This window comes from Camarhynchus parvulus, chromosome 1 (assembly GCF_901933205.1).
Source record: "Camarhynchus parvulus chromosome 1, STF_HiC, whole genome shotgun sequence".
In the NCBI taxonomy this organism is placed as follows: domain Eukaryota; kingdom Metazoa; phylum Chordata; class Aves; order Passeriformes; family Thraupidae; genus Camarhynchus; species Camarhynchus parvulus.
Window position 1 is genome coordinate 8,038,284 of NC_044571.1, and position 27,939 is coordinate 8,066,222.

General features: G+C 42.1%; 1 protein-coding gene across 1 annotated transcript; it reads right to left on the minus strand.

Annotated features, from left to right (window-relative positions):
* Nucleotides 1-4,269: 4,269 nt before the first annotated feature.
* Nucleotides 4,270-16,095, minus strand: ATP6AP2 (ATPase H+ transporting accessory protein 2). The gene is made up of 9 exons (XM_030958341.1): nt 15,972-16,095; nt 13,183-13,313; nt 10,892-11,014; nt 9,485-9,580; nt 9,156-9,293; nt 8,792-8,845; nt 7,294-7,443; nt 6,143-6,259; nt 4,270-5,347 (listed from the first exon to the last, which is right to left on the minus strand). The coding sequence occupies exons 1-9, from the start codon at nt 16,048-16,050 to the stop codon at nt 5,153-5,155; spliced, it is 1,083 nt and encodes a 360-aa protein (XP_030814201.1). The 5' UTR covers nt 16,051-16,095; the 3' UTR covers nt 4,270-5,152.
* Between the last annotated feature and the right edge of the window lie 11,844 nt (nt 16,096-27,939).

Here is a 27,939-nt window from a genome sequence, read left to right on the forward strand (position 1 = left end):
TTAGTTTGTGCTTTTTCCAGTTAAGCCTCCTCACCCCATCTGCTTCTCTGCATGACTGACAACTGATTGCACTTCCTATTTCTAGCCTGTTTTCCTGTCAGGTTATCCAGAGCTGCTGCCATTTGGGTGCCACCAGGTTTCTCTGGGGAACATGACCCCATTCAGCCATGGAGCAGAGCCTCCCTGCTCTCAAGGAATCCACCACAGCTTGGACACAGCTCCCTGGAGATTTCCAGTGGGAAGAGCAGCACATTCACCGTGTGGCAGTGGTGGTTCAGCTCATCTGTCCCAAAGGAGTCAGAGGTGCTCTGAAGTTGGCAGCTCTGCTATGGGTAGCACCGGCAGCAGGATGTGGCTGCCTCTTGGCTCTGCAGCCTGCAGAAAAGTTGGGATGGGCTCATGTAAAATAATTGGTACAGCTGTTTTTATGTATTTTTCCTTTTTTTTTTTCCTACAGCAGAGTCTAAAAGTGACAGAAATAATTAAGAACTGTTTTTTTCTTTCCAAGCTGGTGCTGTACCAGTCAAGATTTTGATTGATCACCTGCTGTAGGGTGTGGCTGGAGCTCCCATTTAGCTCTCCAGTGTTCCAAATGCTCTGACTGCAGCAGACTTTTTTTAATATCAATTGCTTGGGTACTTGGACCATGCCATTGAAAAGAAGTATTTAAATGCAGGTGTTGATCAGGTGAGTAGATTGGCAGCACTGAAGTAATTCAAGTCTGTGACTTTACAGTGCTGGCCATCAGCTACCGCTTAAAATATTGTGAATTTATTTACCTTAGCACTGCTTCTGTCTCCCTGGCTAATGAAAAGCATATGCTGACTAGATTAAGGACATGTAAATTTGTCATCACAAATTCATGCACTGGAGCATAATTAAGTGGAATTTGACTGCTTTTGTGATTTTGTGCAACCATCAATTTTGTTTCCCTTATGAAACATTTAAAACATTTTATGATGCGTACTCATGCCAAGAACTTAGCTATGTATTTTTGTTTATGTTGGGTGGCATCAACAACAACAATAAATTTGACTGCCAGAGTCCTTCAGTGTGAATCCATCCTTCAACAACAGAGGAATTTCTTTAAACTCTGAAAGCACATGAGCAAGGCAAGTCTCTATTTAAGGATGGGATTAGGTCTAGGTGCTGTCCTCAGCCACTGTAAAGTACAGGTGCAGTACATGCCTTTTTGACCTGTTCTAGAAAATAATTCATGACAGTTGTTACAGAGATCCAGGAGAATCTCTACACTTCCAGAGCACTGGAATTCCCATGCATTCCTGGTTTTAGACAGCCCCATCTCCTGCCTGCCACACACAGACACCATCTGTAGCAGCTGCTTTTCCAGCAGTTCAGGTAGGAGAGGGCACTGGAGCAAACTCTTTGGATGTTTGGCTTTGTGCCATCCATCAGTTTCTGCTCTGTTTATTTGAGAGGAGCGTGGCCACCTGGCCTTTCTGTCCCTGTCCCTGTCCTGGGCAGGCAGGACACATTGCACAAGCCTGGGCAGAATCACCAGGGTGGTGATTTCACACCATGAGCTGTAGGAGCCCTTTAACATTCAGTTCCTCCACAGCAATGCTCTGCACTAGTGGCACAACAGGACAGGAAATAAACTTCTGGGCTCCCCATTTTTTTCAAGTTTCCTTTGTTCTGACAGATTTGAATCTGATAGTTCCACTTTCTGTCTTCCTTGATCTTGCTCCATTTATGTCCTGCAATACTTGTGTGGAAATGTTCTCCCTGCTTCTACAAAGATGAAAATTCCTAAGAATATGGTTCAGGGCCTGCAGAGGAGAAAATAAAAAATGCAGGAGACTCCCAAACCCTCACTTGAGAAAAAAAAAAATTAGAGAACATTTGTGACTTTTAGCTCAAAGCATCCATTTCACCATAGCCAAAAATTGTGTCAGTATAGGATACAGACTGTCATTGTTTTGGAGGGTTTTTGTTTTGTTTTGAGGGATGCTTATTTCCTTACCTAGACTCTGGCAGGGTGCTTCTTAGATCCATGAAGAATGACCTATAAATCTCAGCAATCACTTGCCAGGTTGCTCAACATTTGCATTTCAATGTCATTTCTTCATTTCCACTTCCTTTTTTTAGACATAACATTTACACATTTCAGATCTGCTTTAGGCTTCTCTTGCCTGTGTGGTGCTACAGCTGCAAGAACTCTGAAAGTTGCCATTCCTGCCACAGAGAAGTCTGGAAAGTTGATGCAGGCACAAAGGCTGATTTTACCTCCCTCTGCCAGGTTTAGACTTTGGGGCATTATCTAGAAAAAGCATACTGACCCTTTAAGGAACCCTTTATTTTATGGCTTATTTTCTCTTTTTAACCTAAGTGTCAAAAGCAACACTCAGTCTTCAATTCTGACTCAGGATTCTCTCCTTATTCAGAGATTTCAACACTTCTTGATAACAGCTTAGGTGCACCCCAAGCTGAAGAGTGGACAACATAACACCAAAATCTGAAGACCCAGTCAAACACACATCACCCTTGGTGCCAGAGGCCAAGCTCCCAAATTAAAACTCCCTTTGGTGATCAGATCACTACTCCTGCAGCATCCTAAATCCCCAACAGCACTCTGTGGAGCCTGTCCCAGCCTGGTGAAAGCTGCTTGCTGCCAGATACTGCAAAACAACCCTCCTGTCCTTCTCACTTTGGGTACACAGGATCTCAATACCAGCTGTTATTTATTTTCCTTGCATCCCCTTCCTGCCTTGGCTTCTCCCTGTTGTCTTCCTTCCTTCACTTGACAGTTTCACTGCTTTCATCATAGTTCTGTGCACAAAACCTATGATCTCTGCCATATCACATAAATATTTTTACAATTTATATTCTTGGGGTGATTTAAATTTAAAGAGAACAATCAAGAGCAGGTCTGGTACTGTTGAAGGCACTTTAATTCTAATTAACTTAAGTATGAAAAGGCTATTCCTGTAATTGCCTGTTTGATTAGCAGTTATGGACCAATATTGTTGTATAATAAAATGTGTCTGGCTTTCCTAACTGAAACTGAAGTACAGGGCCTCTGGAGTGGTTCAAAATGCAGCCTGTGCTGCACAAAGCATTTGGTATTTAAGACACAGCACACATGACAGTGCTCAAAAGCACCTTTAGTACCAGCTGGAGGCCTACAGCCATGAGAAGGAACAAATGTGGTACTAACAGGAGAAGTGGGAATTGCAATTCGCCCTTCAAAGTAGTCTAAGACCAGCTTTAAAAAGTAAAATTGGAGCCTACAGCAGCAGCTGGGAGAGAGCTGACATGCAGAGACCATATCAATGGCAGGTCCTGCATTTAAACAAATTCTGCACTGCCAACTTCACACTGACTAAAATACAACTGTTAAATACTTACCATTAATTACACAGTCCCTTAAACAACCAGCTCCTGTAAAACTCTGTACCAGTATCTGAAGTGGACTGCTAATCTGATCAAACCTCTGAATCTACTGTTAGAGATGACAGAATTGTTATTTAGATACTGCACTGGGAATATTTAGATACTGTATTAGCAATAAATCTAATCATCATCATTGACATAATCATGTGTCCTACTTCTCACACCTGGCTGAGAGCCTTCCCTTGCCTACTTTGTCATGGTGTATTACAGCATGTCAGTAATTACATTCCTGTCAGAGGAACTGCCAGTGCAACTCTTCCTTTCCATCTATTGGTATCAATCATCCAGATTAACTTTAAATGCCATTAAAAGTGATTGTAACATATACTCAACTGGATTTCTTGGACTCAGGTAAACCTGCAATTTGCTCATTTCAACCTGAATCACTGTTCAGGATCTCCAAGACATGAACAATTTCAACACCCCCAATTCAGACATTCCCAGTAAATGAGACTAATTCAGTGAGAACATCTTTTCTGGAAGTGGAACAATTATCTCCTAATGGCAGGGAAAGTTCAGCACATTAGAGGGCAAGATGATAAAAAAAGTAGTTTCCATTCAAGCTCCCGTAAGTCTGGAAGAGCTCCTTTTACCACAAGAGCAAATGAGTTTCTAAGGAAGAAGTAGTTCTAAAAAAGACTCAAGCCAGAGATGAACCACTTGTTTTAACTACACTCACTATCTGGTTTAGGAAAACTCACAAAAGATTATTTTTCTTTTGAAGGACAGTTCGAACTAAACTGCTGCAGCCTTAGGGCCACTGTCACACTTCAGATGCTGTCACACTGCCCTGGTCAGCTGAACAAATCCTAAACAGAAGCATCCACATCTACAAAGCCACAAGGAATAAATGCATTCCAGAACAACTGTTCTTTGTTTTATTGAATGGTTGAAGCAGGACTATAATCCAGGTATACTTAAATCAAGTATTGGTCCACTCTTATCATCAAAAAGAACTTATTTTTTTTAATAATAGTAACATCAACACAAATGGAAGGAACATGAAGCATCATAACAGGAACTCTCAACTGTGACATTAGACCATGACCAGACTGGTGCTGCTTCAGGATTTACAGACTGCACAGCACAGAGGAGCCACACCAGTGTTAGCCACCTCCCAACCACTGAAGTTCTGGGGAAAGGATCCTTCTGTGTACAGCTCACCTCTGAGCCATCAGCATGAGATCAAAATGCCATTTATGCTACTAGAGTCCTAGGCTGACAGAAGTACTTCTATATTTAGTATTTTACTGAAGAATATTTACTATCCTCTCTGAAGTTACATATAACCATTATAAATATTTACATCGAGCATTTACAGCTGGTTCATAATATACAACACAACAATTTAGCTATAATTTTTGATCTTCCAGTGCAAAAGTTTCAAACAATATGTTGCTATCATAATTTCAGTTTATCTGGTTTGCACAGGCTGAGGCAGTACAGGGCATTTCAAAAACTCCTGTTACAAGATTTAAAAAAATGGAATGATGTCACTTTAATAACTATTACTCTGGGAAGTGTTGTTTTGGTTTTTTTAAACAAGCAGATTTCAATTTCTAAATCCTATCTGGTGCTACTACTAACATTTAAAATAGTCTCGAAAGGGGGAAAAATACTTAGAAATAAATACACCTTTAAAAAACTTCCACAATTAACCATATCAGAACATGTTTTCCACACAGGCTAAAGGAGACCTTGGTCTTCATCATCTTCCTGCGCTGAAATACGGTGCAGTTCAATCCATTCTTATCTTCTGATTTGTCATCCTATAAATAATGCTGTCATAGCCAGGATCCATGTTCCACAGGTTGTAGGAGATAACTATCACAGCTAAAGCAAGACCTATCATCATCCACAGAACAATGTTGAAGATTACAGAGTAGTCGTAGTTATATGGATAGGCAAGGTTATATGGATTTTCATTTTTACTCTGCAATAAAGAAAACATTTATTAATTTAAAGTGAGCTTGCACACCAAACATCTTGATTCCATCCAAAGTCTGAGCAAGCTAAATAACAGAGATGCACTTTTGTCTAGACAAATCTGATGCAAGGGCACAGAATGCAAAAAGTGATGATGTGAGTGGCATCAGTGGAATCCAAAAGAAGAACGTGACAGGAAAATGAAATCCAAAGTCCTGAACCTGGGGCAGAACACCCCAAGTGACAGCACAGGCTGGGCACTGAGCAGCTGGGCAGCTGCAGAGAGGGACTGGAGCTCTGGAGGACAAGGGGAATAGGAGCCAGCAGTGTCTCTGGAATGACACAGGACCAAGGAAAAGATGTTTTCCCACAGCTGGGAGACAGGACTTGCCTGCACTGGGGAAACCACACAGAAAGGCAAATTCTAACAAGGCATAAGGGAAAAGTTTTCACCAAGAAAGTGGTTAATGCTTTGGAGCAAGAGAGGCTGTGGGACTTCCAGGGATGGACTTTCCAAGAACTTGGCTGGACAAGAACCTGAGCAACTTGATCTAGCTCCTAAATTAGTCCTGCTTTGAGCAGTAGGTTGGACTGGATGACCTCTAGAGGCCTCCTCAAGTGGAGTTACTGAATGACAAAGTGAAGATCAAGACAAATAAGTAAGCTGCACCCACACCTAAGTCATAGTAATAGTATTTTAGTCCTTAAAAAAAGTTACACTCAGGTAACTAAGTGTACTTTACACACTGATACACTTTGGATCACTTAATAAATGAGATGTACAAAAATGTGGCTCTACTACCTGTGAAGCCTGGAGAATTGAGCGAGTCTTCCTTGAGAGGGGAGAGTTAAACTCCTTTACAGCCACCACTTCTACTACTGCATTCCCACCATAGAGATTAAACATCTCATCTGCAAACTGGAAAAGAGAAGGTGATTTAATTGAAAGCCTAGACTGTAGCCAGGAATTAAGCAGAGTTTTGTTAGCAAGATGTAGGAAAATAAAAGATATCAGCTTCAGGAATAATTATGGAAAGCTATAAAAGTTTACACTATTTTAGAATTTCACCAAGTGTCAACCTTCCCCTGGTTTACAAGGCCTTTTCAAACCCCCAGTCACTGTTCAGGAGACTGTGGCTTATGCCTGCTTTCTGGCCTGAAAATTACTCTGTTATCCCTTTTACAAAAGGCCCATCCCCAAATCAAATCATTTCCTAATTGTGTGTCTGTCAGTTCCAACAAAATATTCAGGTTCTCAAACTCCCACTGGGAAACTACGAACCTGAATATTTTAATTAAATGCTAATATATCTAATATTTAAATATATTTGCTTAAGGTCAAAGAGGCCAAAGAGCAATGCTTAGACAAAACAAGTACTTGGCTTAACAAATTGATGGTTTTGAATTTTTTCATCACACTTTAGAAACTCTCAAAAGTGACTGATGTTAATAAAAATTTAACTAATGATTATGTAAGACCTTTTGAAGAATTTCTTTCTTGAGCACACTGATAGATGAACAACAATTATTTTAAAGTCTTAGAAATCTACATTTACATAGCTTTATGGGCAAGGGTAAACTAACCACTGCATCTTGGAATAAAGATATTTCCAGATTTCCAAGAGCCTCTTTTTGTGAGACATTCTGGTGCTTTCAAATGCAAGATGTTTGTTTAAGAAAAACAAACATATCAAGTCCTGTTGATACAAGGTTTCAATACACCCCTACTCCTTAATTCAAAGTATCTAAACACATTGTAGAATCACACCAACACTTTACAGAGAGGCAAATTGTAACATTCAATTTTATAACTAAACAACAGCATTTTAAAAACTAAACAACAAAAACAAGCATGAGGCAAGCCAACACTAATGAAATTACTTCATTGTAGTTAAAATAAAAATTATTTTCTTAGTATTACCATGAGTTTTATTTATAAGGCAGACAATATACCTTTTGCAAAGAGTCTACAAGAATTTGAGAAGCATCCTTGAACTGCTGAGAGTCTTCCCCATATCGTTTGCCAATCTCTTCCAAACCAGAGAGCTCCAGGGAATAAAGGTCTGGAGAGTGATCTTTGGCTAAGTGCTTGTGTCGAGACAGCTTGGGCACAACATTGAGGGCAGAAAGAAATTAATTCACACACAGGTTACTTTAAAAACACATTGCACAAAGTCAATTTATTTGGACTAATCCTGTCTCACTTTTTACAGTCATATTCCATAATCAGGAAATGGAATTCTTGCCAACTTAACTAGAAGATGTCCATAATTGTTTCTTTTTTTAACTCTACAGAAGAAAGCAGATGATTATTATATAGCATCTGTTCCTAACATGAAGTTCCATCCACGTAATAGAGAGCTGTACTAAAAAGAAACAGAATACTTATTGACATCAGAATCTTTGTTCTGTAATTGCCATGAAAATAAAACTCAGAGAACACAAAATCACGTAACTACAAGACTTAGATACTATAATTTCCTTGTTTGAAGCTGGCCCTTGCAAAGCTCAGTAGGTTGCAACTTCTACCTTGTGTTGTCCACATACAAAAGTAGTTTATTTGGGAAGTATCTTCCAATATTCAGAAAATCCAACTAATACAATCCAAATTATCTCAAAGGACAGTAGTGACATTCTTGCATTTCTGCAGGTGAGAAGATGCAGCACTGATATTTGCCTGCACAAGACAACAGCCTCTGCAAACAAGGAATTTAATCCCATCTTCCCAACTACTTAAACTGCAGCATTTCTAGCCTGCAAAACAAAACCAAGTTGTTCTACCTCATTTTCTCACAAGCACCATTTCTCTCCACTAGCCCTTTACCTAATGTGAATTTTTGAGTTTTTCCACAATTCTTTCTTTCACTTCAGTAGTTAAGAGCTGCAGCCTAAAGGACACACAGAAAAAACTAAACCAAAATGAAACAAAAAGACGCACACACCACTGACCTGCTAAAACAAACCCTAAACCACAGTGACAAGACAGCAGCTTCTTAGTAAAAAGATCCTCCGAATTAAAAGCTACCCCTCCATTGGAGCATTTCTACCACCATCACTATTCATGGCACAAAAGTCACTCCAATCTTTTCAGATAAAGTGATATTTTGAAGTAAAATGGTGGACAGGGCAAAAAACATTTTCTTAACTATCATTATACTTCTCAAGTTAGACACCGAAGAAAGCCCCAGCAAATTCTTCATTGAGTATTTCAGAATTGCTCCTGTTCTGACCAAACACAACACAAAAGTACAGATGATTAAGGTTCCCATTCACAATTGCAGTGATGGGGCTGATACAAACAAAATGCATTATTGAAACTGATGGAACCAGCTGATGACACAACAGAATTATGTATCACTGGCTGCCACATATCCTGGCTATGGCTTCTCTACTTTAAAGATCTCTGAAGTTTGTGACACAAGACAGGTGAAAATGTTTCAAAACACCTTACCAGGCTTGCAATATCATGTAGGACTTGAAGTTCTGACAGAAAAAGCAAGTCAACCTGAGGGGAGAGGCAGAGACAAGTATTTCCTTTGATGAAACCCAAGTTAGAGAAGTCTTGTTTTGCTGCAAGTATTTTATAACACTTGTCTGCTACAACACCAGAACATGCTAGAAGGAAATAATGCTTTTAATAAAGTTACTAAGAAAAAGATGTTTGAATTTAGTTAATTCAGTTAGAAAAAATGAGGAGTGGGCTTTTAGGCAAAGAAAGAGGGTAGAAAAAGCGGGAAAGGAGAAAAGCACAAGCTAACTAAGACTATTATTTAAAAAAAGCCCCATAGAAGTTCCCACTGCTGAACGTGCTTTACCTCGTTGTTCCTGCTGAGGGAGTTGAGAGGGAGGGAGCTGAGGATGGAGCTGTCCTGGAAGAGGCGGCTGCGCAGCTGGCGCAGGGTGACAGAGAGATCCTCGAACACGGCGTTGGCCTTGCCCACCATGTACACCCTCTGCAGGAACAGCCACGGTTACTGCCAGCACAGCCTCCTGCTCTGCTCCTCCAGACACACACCAACAAACAACCAGGCTTGCAACCTCCACCCACAACTTCAAGGGATCAATTGGGTTTGCTCCAGCCACACAAGTGGAAAGAGGATTCCTTATGTGGGACATGTGGAACCAGGAGTGAAGCAATACTCACTTCCTCACTGGGGGCCAGCTGCAGCACCACGGGTGTCTCTTCAGAAAACAAAGTGTGGATGGCATTTGCAACACTGTCCAGACTGAAAGGAACAGCCTGGAAGACAAAGTCAGATTTTCGGGTTAAACAGGGGCTACTGATCTTAACTAAGAAAGAAAAGTAAAGGAATGCACATTTCCAAAGTGATAATAAGTAATAACAACCTATGTGCAAAACAAAACATCACCTGTATATCTATGAATATTTTATTTAAGTGGCAGACACAATATACTCTGAAGAACTCCAAGGGACCATGACTGAATTAAGAGGATTATTTAGGCTTAGAGTATAGCCTTGTTTATCAGTAAAACAAGACCAATAAATATAGAAGCAATGCAAAAGGGAAACAATCTCACTGCAAATGGAAAGTTATGAACCACAAAAAACTGATGGGTGAAAATATACCAGCAGAAAGACCAACTGCTGAAACAAAAAAAGACACATATTAAAAAACCTACTAAAAATAGAAGAAATGCTAGCACAGTATAGTGTCATTACTGGCAAGCTAATAGAACTGTTAGTTTTTAAACACCTACTTGTGGGTTTTGTTAAAAAAAGACACAGAATGGCACATATCCATTCAGTCCTTAATGTGTTCTATGACAGAAGAGGCAACAGCATAGATTTAAACCCAGGAAATTTTAACACAAGAACAAAGTTTTTTACTCCAAGGGTGGTCAAATACTGGCAGAGGTAGCCCAGAGGTCATGGAGTCTCCATTTGTGGAGATGCTGATATCCTGACTGAACATAGTGCTGTCAGCCTGCTCTGGCTGATCCTGCTTGATCAGGGCATTGGATGAGAATCTCCAGAGCTTCCTTCCAACCTAAAGGATTCTCTGTTGCTGTAAGAAGCCTGAGAAACCTTAGCAAAAATAGACAGTGATAGGTAAATGTAATGTGTGTTGGTTTCTTCTTGATTCAGTATAATGGAATGTGTTTCTAAGTGCTGTATTTCACAGTCAAGTACTTGAGGAAAACTCAGAAGACAACTTACAGGGCAATACAGTACATAAAAAAATCAACTCCATCTAAAATGTTATCACACACTCAGCTGAAGCAAAAAGCTTAACAATTCTGATTTAAAAATCTTAAGTTACCGTGGGAAGAAGTGGATTAGTACAAACATGAAAATTAGCTGTCTTTCAAGCAGAACATGTTGAACTGGAAGCCCTGGGTGGTCTCAAGGGCCTTGTACCTTGTACAGAATCCCGACTCGGTTATTGATCCATCAGTTATGGGGATATGCAAACTTCAAGAGAAGCAGGAAATAAGTGACCATCAGGGACTACAGCAGAGAACCATGTACTTGTCATTAGAGCACAGGAGTCCCAGCAATCAGGTGACAGTTCCAAAAGTGGATACTCACATTCTCAATGGGGTAAGAAAACCCTTTCACAGGCAACTTGTCCACGCCCTTCACTGTCACCAGCACGGTGGCTTGGGGCCGGTGAAACAGATCACCCACGCCCAGCCCAGGCCAGGGGAGGTCCTAGCACAAAATAACAAAAAAAGTTAAATTTCCCAGGCAAAGGAAAGAGTTCTTCCCCCTATTAAAGCAAAACAACTTATTATCCTGTTAATGCCTCTGTGCAGGACAGCCTATTGGAAATATCATGGGGAAGTAAGTTAATACTACACTGCTTTCATTTTGAGTAAAGCCTCGAGTCAACCATGAAGGAATTGTTAGTTTAAAAGCTGCCAGTAACTTCATAGCAAAGTCTACACTAAGAAAACATTATATATAATGGATACATGAGGAGTTATTTCCCATAATTAAATTATAAATACTTTAGTCTGTATTTAGTAAGTGAAGGCTGAACTTAAAAATTCCACTAATATTTTTATATTTTCAGTACAAGAAAGAAACAGGGTGGAAAGGAAGGGGAAGAAAGGGACATGTCAATCACAACAGGCAACTAAACTTAAATGTACAAATTTGCACAGAAATATAAAGAGATTTCTTAGTAGCTTACTACAATTACAAATCAGTAAGAGCACAGTGGAGGCTACTGACTGGTTTATTCAGGCACAAAATACAAATTCATCTGTCTGGAATAAAGGCAAACAGATTTCCCCATTTGTATAAATGACATAACTGCCCTTTTTTTGAAAGCCAAGTTAATTGCATTTTAGAATTAAATGTCACTGACATTATGATCTGTATCACCTCACAGAAACAAAGGAAAAACCCTTTAAAGCATCATCAGGGACAAAAATGGGGTTTGGTTTTGCTTTCCTTTAACAAGGGAAGAATACTGAATGACTCTTTCTGAGAATTCCCAATGTAATGCACTGCCAGTTTATGTTCCTGGATTACAGCTTTGATGTGAGCTGCAGAAGAAGTGTCTGGGCCCTGCAGTACTCCCCTCACCAGGGCTGGAAGCTGCCCACACAGTGACCTCTGCATTAGGGACAGCTTTGAGGAACTCTCAGTTGCAGGGCTGAACTGAATAATCGAACATTTCCTTCCCTGCCTGCTTCTAGGATTTGAAGTAATAGTTAACAGAACTATTTCTAAAGGATGCTACAGACCCATCACAACAAATGAATCCCAAGCTGTGGCAAAGGCACTGAGTGATTACTGGAACACTTTCTTCCATCATACCCATGACATATCCCTGGATGACCAGGATGCCAAATGGACAGAACAGGCAAAACTCCATTGTTTTTCTGGGTGTCTTTATATGCAACACACACAATACCATTCAATAAATTGGTTTTTCCTGATAAAATAATCAACATTTACTCCTTAGTCATACTACTCATACAAGTTTGTTACTAGTTTGATGACAAAAATAGCAGAATTAATTGACAGGAAGGTATTTTCAAATTCCAAAATAGAGGTTAAGCAGCCTTGCATTCAAACCAGCCTTATCACACCTCTTCCCTAGCTGATGTATGGAAGAAATGAGTGCTGGCTGCCCTCACCAGCACTGTGAGAATGCCTCAGGTTGCAGATTTTAGTATCTGGCTGCACACAGACAGTGCCAAAGATATCTGTCTATTACACTTTCATCTACTGCTTCAACAGCCACTCATCCCTGCTGAACACCAGCAAAAAAATCCAGTAGGCAAGATGGAATCAATCCAAGTGCTCCTGTCCATGTGCCCCACTATAAACACTGCTAAAGTTGTATTTGAATGCTTAATGTGGAGAAACACTACCACAAATCATGTTTCCAAGGTTTTGGATTATTTCCTAAGTAACCAACATACTTATTCTAACTCTGCTCAGCAGACAGCTTGCTGACCTGACAAGATGCCTGCCTTGCCAAGCCATTCTCAGTCTTCAGATTACTCAGGAGCAGAGCCCTACAGAGAGCTTGTGTGCAAGAAGTGACAGTGGTCCCACGGATTCCCAGTTTGTGACCATGGATGGGGGGATACAGCACACAGCTAGGTGTCAGAGGAACTGAGGAGCAGCCTCTGCAGGATTCCTTTTACAGCTGGTGACTCAAGTTAGCCAGCTAGCACAGCTTCTGGCTGCTCACATGACCCACACAGCTCTGTCCTGGAAACCACCTCTGTCAAGTCATGCATTCCCCAAGACAAACAGGGCAATATTTTACATATTCCAGCACATGACAGGAAGATTTGCATCTTGAGTGAGCAGGTCTGTAGCTTAGAGACATTTCACAATCAAGACCTGGAACGTACTTCTTCAACAGAAAAGCCCATGGTGAGGGCAGCAACGTCCGGGATCCGCTCGCCCGGGATCGGCCAACTTCCATCCCGGAATGCAACCGACTGAGGGGATCGTAGGATGCTGAACTCACCCCCACACACACCTGAAAACAGACACAAAGAGCTGTCAGAGCTCCTGCAGTAACAGGGAAAAAAACATAATTGAGCTTTCACTGTTTCTTCCTCCATCCCATGCCTATAGGTTTATGGAAAGCCAGGAATGAGAACTGATCATTTCAATGCTCTGGAATACAAAATGAAGTTTCTATCCAGTAATGACTGAGAACAAAGAGATCCATATTAACAAAAGCAGGACAAATATTCCAACAACAGCACAGCTACAAGCAGTCTCACAGTTCAGACCTGGTAAAGTGAACTCTCCATGGAGCCAGGCAGACTCCAAAATCCTGTTAAGCTCACAAAGCACCAACACAGCTCTGTGTGCTTCCAGGAGTCCTTGGCACAACTCCTCTGTTCATGCAGGCAGCAGCCAGAGCCACTGAGCCAGGAAGTCCACTGGAATTTGTCAGGGCTGGCTTAAACCAGGTAGTGCCAGGACAACCTGGCTCCTGCAGAACAGCTCTGGTGTCCCTGCTCTGCCTCCTCCACCTCATGACACCAGGAGATGTTTGTCTTCCTTGGATGCAGCTGGACCTGAGCTGATTGTGTGGAGCCACAATCTGCCACATTGGATTTTCACTGCTCTGGGATCCCCCTTCAATCTCTTCCCCATTACCTGGAACAGCAAAGTTGACTAAAAGCATATTTCTAAACTGTTTGATGATGACAGTAATTTACTGCATAATAAAGTCAGAAAGGACTCTACAGAAATAAGAGAAGGGCTTGTTTCAACCTGGCTTTCTATCTTAAAGCCACTTAGGCACAGCTGCAATACTGTGTACACCAACATTTATCTAAATAAATTTTGAAACTCGTCTGATGTATATAAGCAGTAACATGCACAATGCAAAATTTCTAGCATATGCTCCCCAATGAGCAATCTGAGTAGGTTGCCACCAGAAAAGTAACAGAGTAGTAACTGTTTGCAGGCCTGTATGCTCAAGTTCTAATCATACAATGAGTCTGACTGCATACCTCAAAATTACAAGAATAAGGTAACTGTCTAAAGAAAATACAAGTATTTATTCAAATGTTCACTGAAAATTGGTTACCAATCCAAGCAGTGATATACAACAGTTTTCCAGGGCATCAACAACTCTAAAGACTATTTACAAAAACAGTGCAATAGTAAACTGATGTGCTGTGCAGCTAAAAACTTCCCTAATATTAATTTAACCAATGTGACCTTGAAGATGCTGTTCCAAAGCCTGGCCCACGATCATGCACACACATGTTGACAGTAAATCTGAGCTGTGTTACGATAAACACACCAAAGGACAAAGTTCTGAGCTGCAGGCTGGGGAAGGGGGGAAAAGGAAGGAAGAGGCCAAGCCAAGTGACATTCATGGAGTATATTCAAGAATTTACTTAAATTGATGTGCTCCTTGGGTGGTCTGCTACCAATTTTAATGGTGGATCAACCCACATTTTGAAGGCAGAAATGTTTCCAGACCAATTTCTTTGAGTGAGAATTTACAAAATGCCTACAAATCCATAGGATTCCACAGGGCTGTTAGACAGTCACATTATTTAGGGCAAACTGGCTTACCTAGGGCAGAATTGCTCTGGTGGATGGAATCAGAGCATTAACCCTTCACAACTGGAAGGGAAATTCAAGGTTGTTGCTCAAGATTACAACGATTAAAACTAAATTTGAAGTTGGGAACATCAGCAGATTCCCTCTAATTGCCTATGGAATAGTAAACCTAATTCCTACCCTGCCAAAGCTGTACCTCAGGCTCTCCAAAGCCTTTGTGAAGGTAAGGGTTGAACATTGGGTGGGAAATATTTACAGGGCCTGGAAGTGCCATCACGAGCCTGACTCACAGCGGGTAACACAGAGGCTGCAGTGACCACGGAAACAGCTCAGCAAAACGTGAAAATTCATACAAAGTAACAAAATTATATGTGTCTATCACAGAATCAGGAGAGCTGGAAGAGATCTCTAAGACTATCAAGTCCAACCATGAACCCAGCAGTGCCACTGTGACCCCTAAACCACCAACCCAGATCACCCAGTGCCAGGTCCAGACGCCCCTTAAACACCTCCAGGGGTGGTGACCCCATCACCTCCCTGGGCAACCTATTCCAGTGGCTCAGCCTGGCAGGGAAAAAATGTTTCTAGTCTCTGATCTGAATCACTCTGTCTCCGCTTACAGAATTGGATTTTAATATAATTTGTGCACAGTATAAATTAATTTAACAAAGTAACATACTACACATAATTATACATATGCATTATAAAAATACACAATATACTATCTAAATTTATGTAATAATTTTGAGATATAATTACAAAAATAATTTTATATAACGAATTTACACAATAAAATTATAGAAACTTATAATTTAATATAAACCAGCCCTTGGATTGAAAGGGACAGGATAAAAGGGTTCGAGCACCGTCTCTGGAGATGGGTGGGGGCAGGGAGCTGCAGCACAGTGACAGCTCCCGATGCCAGCCCTGAGTCCTGAACCTGGCACCCACAGACACAGAGAGCCCCCCTCACCCTCTCCCCTCACCTTACCCCCTCCCCAGCACCGCGGCCCGGCCCTTTCCCGCAATCTCCCCTGCAGCGGCCGGGCGGCCCCGCCCGCTCTCCCCGGCGCTCCCCCGTGCCGGGCCGGCCCCGCTCACCCACCGGCCACACAGGCCGCGGCCACCAGCGCTGCCAACCCCAGGGCCCGGCCGGCCCCGCCGCGCCGCCCCATGTCCGCCATCAGCCCCCACTGCCGGGCCGCGCCGCGGACAGACACCCGAGGGCCCCGCCCGCCGCCTGACGGACAGCCGCCAAAGCCAATCGGCGAGCAGTATTCCGGATAGATGGGCGGTACTTCGCAGAGCTGACCAATCGCCGACGCAGCACCGTCCCTGTCACGGATCTGAGCAGTCAGCTGTCCGCCGGGGGCGGAGTCTTCGTTTGAGTGGCGTTCCCACTTGACCAATCAGATCGCGAGGGATCCTGCACCATTTTCCTCCCTGCGCTGTAATCCCAGAGGGAGCAGCGAGGAGGCGGAGCCAACTGGCAGACGATTCAGCCAATCGGAGCGCCAAGGGTAGGAGGCTTGCTCCGTCCACGTCTGTCAGGCTGACATCGACGGGGCGGGGCAAAGCTGTGATTGACAGCCGAATGCACCATTCAGAGGGCAAGGCGCCTGCTCCACCCTCTCGGCAGCCGTGTGGGGAGGGCAGGCTTGGGTGTGGGGTCGGGAGGGGTTTCTTCGGGGCCTGTGGTTGACCTCGTCCTTCCCCTTGTCTATGCCTCTATCTAATTTAGAAAATATATTGTATATTTTTATAATGCATATGTATAATTATGTGTAGTATGTTACTTTATTAAACCTTCAGGGGATTCTTCCTTATATTTTGTTGAGAACATCTGCAGTAACAAATTCAGTGACTGGCCCAGCCGTGCTCATCTCACTTCAGCTGTCAGTGCCAGTGATAGGAACAGGCAGGTTGTGCGCTTTGGTCAGTGTATGTTTAATATTCCTGTCATATGCCATGACCATCACAATCAGGGGAGGTGGTCCTGCTCCTCAGCCCTGTGAGGATCACCTGGAGTGCTGTGTCCGTTCTGGGCTCCTTGGGACAGGAGACACATGGAGCTGGAGTGGGTCTAGTGGAGGGTGACAAAGATGATGGAGGGACTGGAACATCTCACTGAGGACAGGCTGCGGGAGCTGGGCCTGTCCAGCCCCGAGAAGAGAGAGCAGAGAGGGGCCCTCACCGCTGTCAGTGTCTGCAGGGAGGGTCAGGGCATGGACCAGGCTGCTCCGTGGTTCCAGCAATGGGACAGGAGGAATGGGCAGGAACTGATGGCCGGGAAGTTCCACCTGAACATGAGGAAGAATTCCTTCACTGTGCAGTGACGGAGCACTGGAACTGATTGTCCAGAGAAGGCATGGAGTCTCCCTCACTGGATCTATTCCAGACACATCTGGACACAGTCCTGTGCCATGTGCTGTGGGATGACCCTGCCTGAGCAGGGAGGTTGCACCAGATGACCCACGGTGATCCCTTCTGGCCTGATCCATTCTGTGAAGTTGTGAGTATTCTGTGAGTATTTCTCAGGGTCTTTGTACATTTTTAGGCTCCAAGACCTCGATGAAGCTCTCTGCAAGTAAAGGCAGACAAAACCAGGCTTTGAGGGTGAATTACCATGTAGGATGGGAGGTTAAGGCCTCCCAGTGCATTGGAAGGAAAACTGTGTTATGAGCACTTCAAATTAATACTCACTCATTCCTTACTCTGTATCGTGCATCACAAAACCAGCACCACATAACATCTTTTGTAAAATAAATGCAAAGAAATGCTTGAGATTATCTGATTCAAAATAGTTGTTTTCCGGTGGCCTTTTTTGTCCTAGATTCCTTGGGAAACAATGTGTGTGAGTTCACAGTAAAGCCAGCAGTGCTAGGGAGTGTCTTATCTGCTTTGCTGGGAGACAGCACCTGTGTCACATCCATGTCGTAAGTCTGTATTTATGTGCAGAACATGCCAAGGATTACTACCCATAAACTATTTGGCCAGAGCTATTCTGCTGTGTATTTAGAAATTCAAGCCAACTATAGAAACACTTCGAAAATGTGCCTGAGCAACATTTCTGTACTGGGAAAAAAAAAGGTTGTCTAGAAGAATGAGTGAGTGGGCACAGGAATGCAGGTAGTAAAATGAAAGTGTGTTTACAGCAAACAGTATTTAAGAGAGTAAAATTATATCCTTGCCACTGCCACATGATAGTATGTGACAATGGGCAAATCACTTAAACTCAACTTTTCATAGGTGGCAATAACAATCCCCCCTTGTCTGTGAGTTGTTTTGCATAAATTAGGAGGAGCTCCTGCTCCTCCTGCTGCCAGGTGGAAGCTACACTTTGAATATGAAAATCATGCCAGATGCATAGGGTACTCTAAAACTCAGCAGCCAAGCGAGTTATGAGCACTTCAAATTAATACCCACTCGTTTCTTACTCTGTACTGCGTGTCACAAAACCTGCACTACATAATAGCTTTTCTGAAATAAATGCAAAAAAAAAAAAGATTTGTGAGATTACCTGAATATTGTGGCAAAGATATGATCAAAATAAGTTGTTTCCTGATGGGCTTTTCTGCTTTCAGAACAGGATTAGAAAAACACATGGCAGAGAAAGCCTGGATCAGTGAACAACAAAGATATTGAATGATTGCTTTTCTGTGAGCCCAGCTGGTTTGTGCAGTGAGCAAGGCATGATGATTTTGAAAAGATAGTATTCTGTATTGTAAACTGATAATGCTAGCACAACATGTAAGCCCATGGGTCCTGGATTAAAGTTATGTGGGTTACCTTATTTTTGGCATTTGCTGTCCCTTGGGCACTTTGCAAGCGTACTGTGCCGTTTACTGTGTATATTTTATCATAATTTCACAAAGTTTTGCCTGTTTAGGAAAGCATGGTTCCTGCACCTTGTAGTCTGAAGTACAGATGAAGTGCAGGTATGCTTTGTCCTCCCCCTTACCCTGCCTTCCCTTCAGATTGTGTCTACATTCAAAATGTGCATAGAAATAAGGCAAGGAGAGTGACTCAAAGCAGTAAATTTCTGAAACTGCTGGAGGACATTGGGTGGATGTGGTTGTATCTTAGATGGGAAGGTAGTGGGAACCACCAAACAGGAAAAGGATCATAAGAAGGAAGAAGTTTCTTCATCTAAATTAAGGATTTCTTACAAATGTGATGTGGAAAAGAAGGTGCCAGAGTGAATAAGACTGTTTTGAAAAAGTTATTTCTCTTATAACTGTTACTCTCTCTGTGTTTCATAGCTGTGCATGTTAGCAATCATTTCATTTTTTTAAATTAATCTCTTGACACTGTTTTCCATAAAGCATTCACTCTGAAAGTCATACCATAACAAAAGAGTATCATGTTATTTTTTTCACATTTGCAGAAGGAATTGTATTTTTGAGACCTTAGCATTTGCATTCTCATTTTCTTTTTCTGAACTCATGGTGCTAGGAATACTATAATGTAATTCTAGAAATAGAAGAGAAATCAGAGTTCTGTATTTGAAGAGTCTTATATTCCTTCTCTGCTTCTCAAATTGCTGTTCTTCTTGAAATCACAATGCAAACATGGTTTCTGAAGAATTCTCTATCTTATGTTTTCCTGTTCTCATCTTGGTTTCTTCTTTTGGAAAATAATAAATAGAAGCAATAAATTTTATTGTGAAATAGTCAAGTCTCACAAACTCTGTACTGGTTTCTAGTGCCCACTGGGTATATCTGTATGTCAGTGAAGCCCAATATAAGAGAATAATACCATCACTTTGTAGGCTGGCAGAGTTCTAGCTATTTTCTCTAGGCTTAATTTAGATCCCAGCTGTGCTTCGAAGAGAGTGAGTTTTGTAATCCTGTAAGCAATACTTGTGACAAAATCTACATGCGGTAAAATTCTTCTATTAAACTGATTTCATTTTGAGCTTCTGCTCAGGGCAAGTGAAAAACTGAGACAACATGCACATTAGGTCAGAAATAATTTTTATAAAGCCATATAGTGCTAGCAGCAGTCACAAAATCAATGTGCCAGCTGTAGGCAAAATACCAGCGTTCCCTGGCTGTTTTAGGAGTGTGCTGTGCAGAAATGTCTTCAGCAGGAATTGCTCACGAGGCACTTGGATGCTGCCTTTGCCTCCAGCCCTGTCTGTACCAACAGTGTTATGGGTGAAATGATGGTAGAGGAGGGAATATGAGCAAAAGGCTGAGTCAGAGAGCCCACCATTGGTCTCAACAGGACTGCTCTGTGATCCCTGGATTTCATTGTGTTACTACTAAATCCAGGCTGGTTGCTAGCAAAGTAATTGTCTCAACCATAATTTCCAGAATGATGCTTTAACTGGAAAATATTTTTCTGGCTGCTGTGATGACCAAGGCAGTTGTATCCTACTGGAAAGAATGAAATCCCAGTGCCAGGTGCCACTTGGAGTTACCAGCTCCAGAAGCAGACAGGGTTAGCAATGCCCCTTTTGGTAGTAGGATTTACAGTATCAATGGAAATTTATACACAGAAGTTAAGCAAAGGATTCTAAAATAAAATTGAGCAGACAAAACTCTTTTTTCTGTTATGTTTTCTGACCTTGACACATTGGTTGAATATGAATAAACAGTACAGTTAGTTGGGTAACCCCTGTCCTGGTGTGGTGGGGGAATGGGACAAGGGGGCTGTGTTGGGCAGTTAGTTTGGGGGCTGCTAACATCCTGGGAGGTGAGAAATGAGACAATTGAGCCCAACTTCGTGATTTATACTGGGTGGAATTTATACAGGTCTCATGTGAAAAGTTGTTGGTTCTTGCTTCTGAATTGCCTTGTGATCTCTTCATTCCTGTCCCCATTTGCACACTCCATCTATGTAAGCAGAAACAGTTGTTTTTGCAAATGTGGATACCAAGGCTAAATAAATCAAAGACAGCTCAAATAATTTCTAAAGGACTCAAAAACAATCCTCAAAAACCATTTAAAACCCACACCAATCCTGTGGTTACTGAGCCAAATCTTAGAGCTGATGTCCCAAGGACTCAAAAAATAAGCAAAATGTGAGCTCTGCCCTCTCTAAAAGGCAGATGTCTTCTTTTTTTTTTTTCGTTTTTTGAAAGGAGAAGTGCCTTTCTCTTTTACTTCTGTCAGTCAATAGCTGTCTTAAAGAGGATTGCCAGTTTTCTCTCTGTAGAGCTGAGTTACAGTTAAAGCCTCCAAATATGCACAGGAAGCCCATTTTAGGGTTCTTTTTGCTAGGTTCTGTATGCACATCATATAAAGAAAACTATGTCATTTTTTGTGTGTCAGTACAAATGTCACGAGGTCAAAATTGTGACCTTGTGATGCAGCTCCAGTAGACTTCTGGCATTTTCTAACAGTTCTCAGCATGGCCTTGTCTGTGACTTTGCCTGCACCTGCGGGCTCACTGGAGGTGAGAGTGTCCCTGTTTTGTCATAGGCAGTCCCAGTCCTGCAGAGTTTGCAGTGGCTGGACCAGAGTATTGAGGAGATGACTGATTCACCTGAGGTCCTACAGCAGGTCAGTGGGAAGACAAGGAGAACCTTTCCTCTGTGCCCTGTACTTCAGCCTGTACTGCCCTCTCAGCCACTCTCTGCCTTCAGTGATCACAGCCAATTTTTAGAATTTATTTTACATATTGTTCTAGAACACAACGCTGCAGTCTGCTGAGACTGTAATGTTGATGTAACAGTTCTGAGGGAGATGGTCATCTGTAATTCACTTAATTTTAGTGGTTTCAAAGTCACGTTAAACAATATTTTTTTGTTAAGTCTACTTAATCAAAACACAATGTATTTTAATGTCATTGAAGATAGGGGATGAGCGTGGTTTTAGGGGTAATTGATATAATTCAAGGTACGCAGCTTCTCTATGTTGACATTGTAGCGCTAATGAGGAATGAAATGTGTGAGAAAGAACTCCTGAAACTGCGCAGAGAAGTCCGCATGTGTGTGATGCGTACCAATGGCAGTCGATCCGTGTGGTTCCTCTCCCTTCACCTTTCCCCGGTGATTTTGGAGGGGCTGGCCCGGCCGCCCGGGCAGGTGGGAACGCGCATCCCAAACCTGGGCGCTTTGGCACCATCGCGTGGTCTGAGCTGCGGCTGCAGCCTCGCTGCGCCTGTGTCGTGTCCGGGGACCGGAACTTAAAGGAAACTCCAGCTTTTGGGAGCATTCGTCTACTGTCCCCTCCATAGATGCCCGTCGTATCCCACTAGCCACCCTGTCAGTTTCTCTGGGTTTGGATTGAAGGCAGACTCAGGTCTGAACACGAACTACCGTCTGAAGTGCCTTTATTATTTCTTATCAGTAAAACAGTCTCACTACTGTGAGTTTGGCAGCTTTTCATTAGAAGGCACAAAATGGCCAACTATTGCTTGTTACAAGGTCTTTTAAGACTAAACTATCCAATTAAGAACTGACACCTAGATGATTTTCCCTTTTAACCCAATAACTGATCCCAAAGAGCTGCAATGAGGTCTTTTCTGCCCAATTACAAAATGCCACCCAAACCCATGGAGAAGAAGGAAGGAGAAGCATGAAGAAGAAACCCAGGACCACACCCTGTGCCCTCCATCTTGCTTCCATCCACAACATACTAAAAATCCCAAAACCTAAATTTCTCACCAAGTGACACACCTGCACTGCTCTCTATCATCTATTTCACACTTTTGTGGATTCCAGTCTATCTTGAAGTGTGGGAAGCTTTCTCCATGAATGAGGGTCAAAGTCAGTGCTCCCCTGGGGGTCAGGGCACCCCAGAGCAGACAGAGAAACATTCCTGGTGCCCTGGGTTTCCACACCATCCTTTCTGGGAAACAGTGGCTAAGAGCATGCATGGAGTGGGTGATAGAAATTGAGCCAGAAGATAAAGGGCTAATGTGTATGTCTCAAACACTGATAGCCAGATGGCTGTGGAGCCAAGGGTTGTTGGTAATAGCAGACAAGAACTCAGTGAAAAAGAATAGGATGTGGCTAGAGAAGGGGCCCTGCAGATGTAGGGCAGCACTTTTCTGGACAAAACTCCTTGTTATGGCTCCTGGAGATAAGCCCAACACAGTGCAAGCACAGCAATGAAGTTGTGGACTGTAGGGGAGATCGAGACCACTGAAGACCCCAAAGCCTCTGACTCATTTCCAGAAAGGTCTGTAGGAATGGGCAGCAATAATTAATTTTCATGGAAAGCTATAAACTTCTCTCCAGGGCAGAGAAAACTTGCCTATGAATAGGTATCCCCCAAAGCCCAGTGCACTTGCTCTGCACCTGCATCCCAGGACCCTGGACACCACAGCTAGATCAACACTGGAGCAAGGACTGGTGATCTCTTGTCCTCTCTTTTCTTTCTCTCTCTCCCTCTTTAATTCATCTCTCTTTCTCTCTTCCCTTTCACCTTATCCCTTAATCCAAAACCCATTGCTTATACTAGGAGGTCTGGGACTAACACACCAATTTCCATGCCAAGTGTGTGGTTTGCTAAAAAGACTTGGTAACCTTTTGCAAGAACCTCTGACTTACATCATTCCATTCGACCACAAGCATCTACAAATCTTGGGTGCTCCCTTCCTGTTAAGGGAGGAACATCAAAACAAGGAACCACTAATTTTTGGTCGGAACTGGGATGAAACTGGAATTTGCTGTTTCCTTCCACATCAACATAGAATTTAGATCATTCTAGCCCACTTTTTTGAGCTTACATGGTTTTGTAAGAGGTAAGAAGGCAATTCCTACAATTTACTAGCTTATTATGAGGGAACTTGCCTTCAGTAGTGCCAGGCTACATCTTACAGACAATCTGCAAAACCTCATAAGCTGCACTGTGAGGAGATTAGCACACTTTAGCTGACAACACTTGAGGTATCTCTGTTCCTAATTCTTCTTAAAGACTGGAGCTGGTACTTTAGTCATCCAAAAGTTAAAAGAAGGGCAGGAGCAGTATCTCCTTTCTGGATGCAAGAGCAATACCAAGAATATGATCCCTTCTCTGGCACAACTGCTTAATATTAACATCAAAACCCAGCTTGAGCCTGTAGGTGTAGGCCTGCCAGCCACTTGTCATACAGTGAGTGGGGGAGTGACTCTCCAGCAGGTCGGAAACTCAGCAATAACTACCTGTGTCTGTACTCAAACACAGCTGTGACAGCAGGGCAGGGCTTTGGCTTCATTTCACTGAAGGGTAGAGCTAATTTACTCTTTCTCCATAGCTATTAGGTTTAGGAGTTGGCTTCTGAAATTTGCCTTCATCACTTCTCCAACTGAGAAGGACAAAGGTGGTCTTTTACACTTTTGGTTAATGAGCCCTCTCTGCTATGACCTTTTGTGTTTTGCAGCCCCACAAACCTAATATCCTGTTGTGACTACTCAGCCTTTCTGGAAATGCACTTCTTCTTCCAGTTTGAGAAGATTTAGGATGTGGTGAGAAAGAGTGAGAGTTAAATTTTACATTCTTCCCCCTATGGTTGAAGAGATTTAATTGAAGTTCACCCAGGGGAGAAGTCACTGCCAGCAGATAAACACCTTAGCTTGCTGTTTCTACTAAAACGGTTAACAATGGAGTAGTTAAGACTTAAAATATAATTTGTTGCCATTAAGCTTTTATGTTATCTTCATCCTGAGCTCAATAGAAGCTCCTGTTGAAGGGTCCAGGTGCTTTAGATATGTTCTGTATTTTGAAGGTAATCGTTGCAACCATTAGTGTGAAGATTGCTGAGCTAAGCTGAGAGCGTCTTGCTTTTGAGAGGGATGGTGGCGTCTGTATTCTCCCACGACTTTGGTTATCCCCCAAACCTCTGTATTGCATGGGCTGTGGGTCTCCTCTCAGCTTACTGAAAAAAGCTGAGGCTGGAAGAGTCACTGCTTGGTGATGACAGCTCTGTGAGCCAGGTCATGGTGTGGCTGTAGGAGCTTTGATGTAGCGAGGCAGGAGCTGCTGGCTGGAGGTGGATCTGCCTCAGCACTGGTGCAGATTCATACCTGAATTAAGTGATGATGCATCCATGGCTTTGAGCCAGATTTTCTTCTCTATGCCCTTCAAATTAGACTTCCAAATGAGACAGCCAAATACAAAAATACTGACCATTGTCCTGTTAATCACACTTTCTGTAGTGGCAGTGCCAGTTCCACTCACACACAGTTGTGCTGTCTCCTGGGTCTCATTTGTTACTGATACTTGCTGTGGGAGGACATCACGTGCTTGAGAGCTGAAGGGATGGCATTATAATAGTTACCATCTGTAAAGGCCAATGAGGGAACTTCAGCGAGATAGGAGGATGTTTTTGGCAATATACCACATGAGAAAATGACCCTTTTCCCATTGCATCTTTCCTTGTGGAATTGAAACCACACTGTAGCTGCATACACCTTTGGAAGGATGCAGCATTTCAGTTGCAAGCTACAGAACGGCTTTTTCTTTGTCTCATTTAACAATTTCTCTAAGTATGTTTTTGGTGCTTGCTTTGGGTACCTTCCCTAGTGGTCTCTCAAACTGATTATAGACTTGCTCAGCTGATTTCCATCTCAGGGTTTTCTGTCTGTCATTGGCTTATTGGAGAGCTGTTGTCAGATTTAAAACAACCATTGTAAGGGTCCCCTGTGTTAAAAAAAAAAATCTGTTAATAAAGTGAAAGAAAGAAACTGCTCAAAGGGGCTCTGAGCTGTGGGTGAGGAAACAGCCTGAGCAGTGGAAAATGCAGGGCTTTGTCTGAGCAGTTGTGTAAAAGGGCTCTCCAAACCAGCATGGACTTGGGATAAGACAGATAACCTCAGTGGGGTTGAATGGAGTTTACCTTTCAGTGGCTTGAAATGAAATACAAAGGTGATGCATGAAATGTATTGTTCTCATAAGCTCTATGAAATGTCAAACAAAAATGTCTTTCATATAATGGCACCACAGAAGTTGAGAATCATGCAGGAAGGAATAGAGCATTGAAGTAAACAATTTGGTTTCTGAAACTATTGGAATGGAAAAGAAAATGTTGTAACCTGGAATACTGAGGGAAGGGATTATAAAAGAAAACAACCAGAAAAGCCGTACAACCTACTTGGTGTGTGGGTAAAAGATGCTTTATGTTGACATCTCTGATTAAATTTTCCTTTTTCTATTTCTTAAAAAACCAAACAAATCCAAACAAAATTAAAAACTACAGTAAGACCTAGGAAAACAAGAACCTTGCTGATAGAAACTTACTTTTTTGGGGACCTTACTCCTATTTTTATGTATACTTACCCTGGATCTGAGACTCAGTTGAACATTTGCAAAATTCAGTGTCTTTTTTTTTTCTTGAATCTCTGTACCATCCTTACTTGGAGCACATTAAAAATATTCACCTCTTTATAAACCATTTGAAATATAAATGAAACCTAAAGAAATGCTCCATCCAGTAGAAATAGGGTAGAAATGTCATCAGACCCTTGCAGTATTTCCCTGAAGCATCTCAGCTTCTCGCTCCTGCTCACCCCAGCCAGTCAGCCTTGCCTAAGAATCAGAAAAAGCACTTTCTCTTGACATTGAACAAGGAACTTTGTTCAATTAAAGGTTGCCTCCAAAACTACACTGTCTCTTTCTCTGGAAGGCTTCTGCCAAGAACATTCTTGAGTCAATAAACACAACATTCCAGCATAGTGATGCTGCAGTGGCACTGCATGGCACTCTTCTGAATCTGGCTCTTAGAAAGGGACATTGTAGTGGGAATAAATCGTGGTACTTGTCCCAAACACAAGAGCTCATAAAATTCTTGCTAAGATGTCTTAGGTTAATGCTCTGGAACACTGCAGTGATTTTTAAAAGCTGTTGTGGTGTTAGTTAATCTGCAAATTACTTGTTCTGAGATGGCATTTTTGTAAAACTTATGTAATAAAAATTAAATAATGATAATGTTTTTTAAAGGAGAGGTATTAAAAGTGGCTTATTCTGCAGACCAAAGCAATAATATGTTGGGCAGCATCAAAGCATTAAACAAGATGGTTTGCATCATTAACACTAAATGAAATGGCTTAACAAGTCAATAAATGATGAGAATAAACCCAAGTTATCACACAATACAGTGTGTTTTAAAGTGCCAGAAACAAATTTTCTGAAGCAAATAATTTTCCAATAAAACTAGATGGAATTTAAAGGAACATGTTTTTCTAATTGTTGAAAGCATGATCAGTTAAATACTATTTTGCATATTCAGTGTACTGTGTGTATGGTCTTCATAACATCCTAGTGAAGCAGAAAGGAAGAGGGAGCAGTGCTTTATTTTGTAAATCAGGCAAATAAAGAAATTACATCAGGAAGACCAGAAAAAAAATTGCCTCTTTCTGAAGTCCATATGGTGGTTAAATCTTTAAGTGCTGTTTTTCCTTTATTTTCTGTGTCTGCAGAAGGCCATTACATTCTGCATTTCATAAAGAAAGCTATGAACAGAACAGTGCTTGTTAAAGTGGGGGGCATTTTGGAACCTATAGTGTTCCACTGTGGAAATTTTAGGTTTTGCAGTTTTGCCTGGGGTAAGGGTGGGAGATATTTGCTGTTGGCTGGTTGTGACCTGTGGCTAATTTTGTGCTGTGGGATTCTTTTAATTTTTAGGCAAGGAAAGTGGTAATGGGGCTAGAAGGTGTCTTTGACCCTCAGCAAGGAAAAGCCCATCCCTGGGCTGACAGGAGGCTGGTCAGATTAACATTCTTCTCATTTCTGCTTCTTATCTGCATGCATAGCTACAGTCCTGGGAGCTAAATATTTTTCACATCCAAAATTTATTACTCTTGGTCTGGAAGATAATTTTCCCTGTGCTGCTAAAGAGTACAGGATGGCACAGATGAACCTGAGAGATTTTATCAGACTCATTACTGCAGAACCTGCACACGGCGTTCTCAGACACTGAGAATATATCTCACTGTACTAATTCTGTCCTTTTGACATTCTAGTGCTTTTAAAACAAGCCCCTCACATATGTGAAGCTCAACCAAATTCAGCCATGGCAGTGCCAGGCCCTCTCCAGTGATTTCAGTAGGTTATATTTAGGATTTGACTGCTATATAGCGTTCTCTCTTCCAAACTCTGATCAAGGAAAACCCTTGTACAATTATGAGCATCTATTAAAGTCCA

Excerpts from the sequence above, each read along its gene's own strand:
- ATP6AP2 (XM_030958341.1), bottom strand. The coding sequence starts at position 16,050 with ATGGCGGACATGGGGCGGCGCGGCGGGGCCGGCCGGGCCCTGGGGTTG. Across the intron at positions 9,581-10,891 it reads TTTCTTACCCCATTGAGAAT|GCTGTTCCTTTCAGTCTGGA; the intron begins GTGAGTATCCAC and ends TTTGTCTTCCAG. Across the intron at positions 8,846-9,155 it reads CCCTCAGCAGGAACAACGAG|GTTGACTTGCTTTTTCTGTC; the intron begins GTAAAGCACGTT and ends CTCTCCCCTCAG.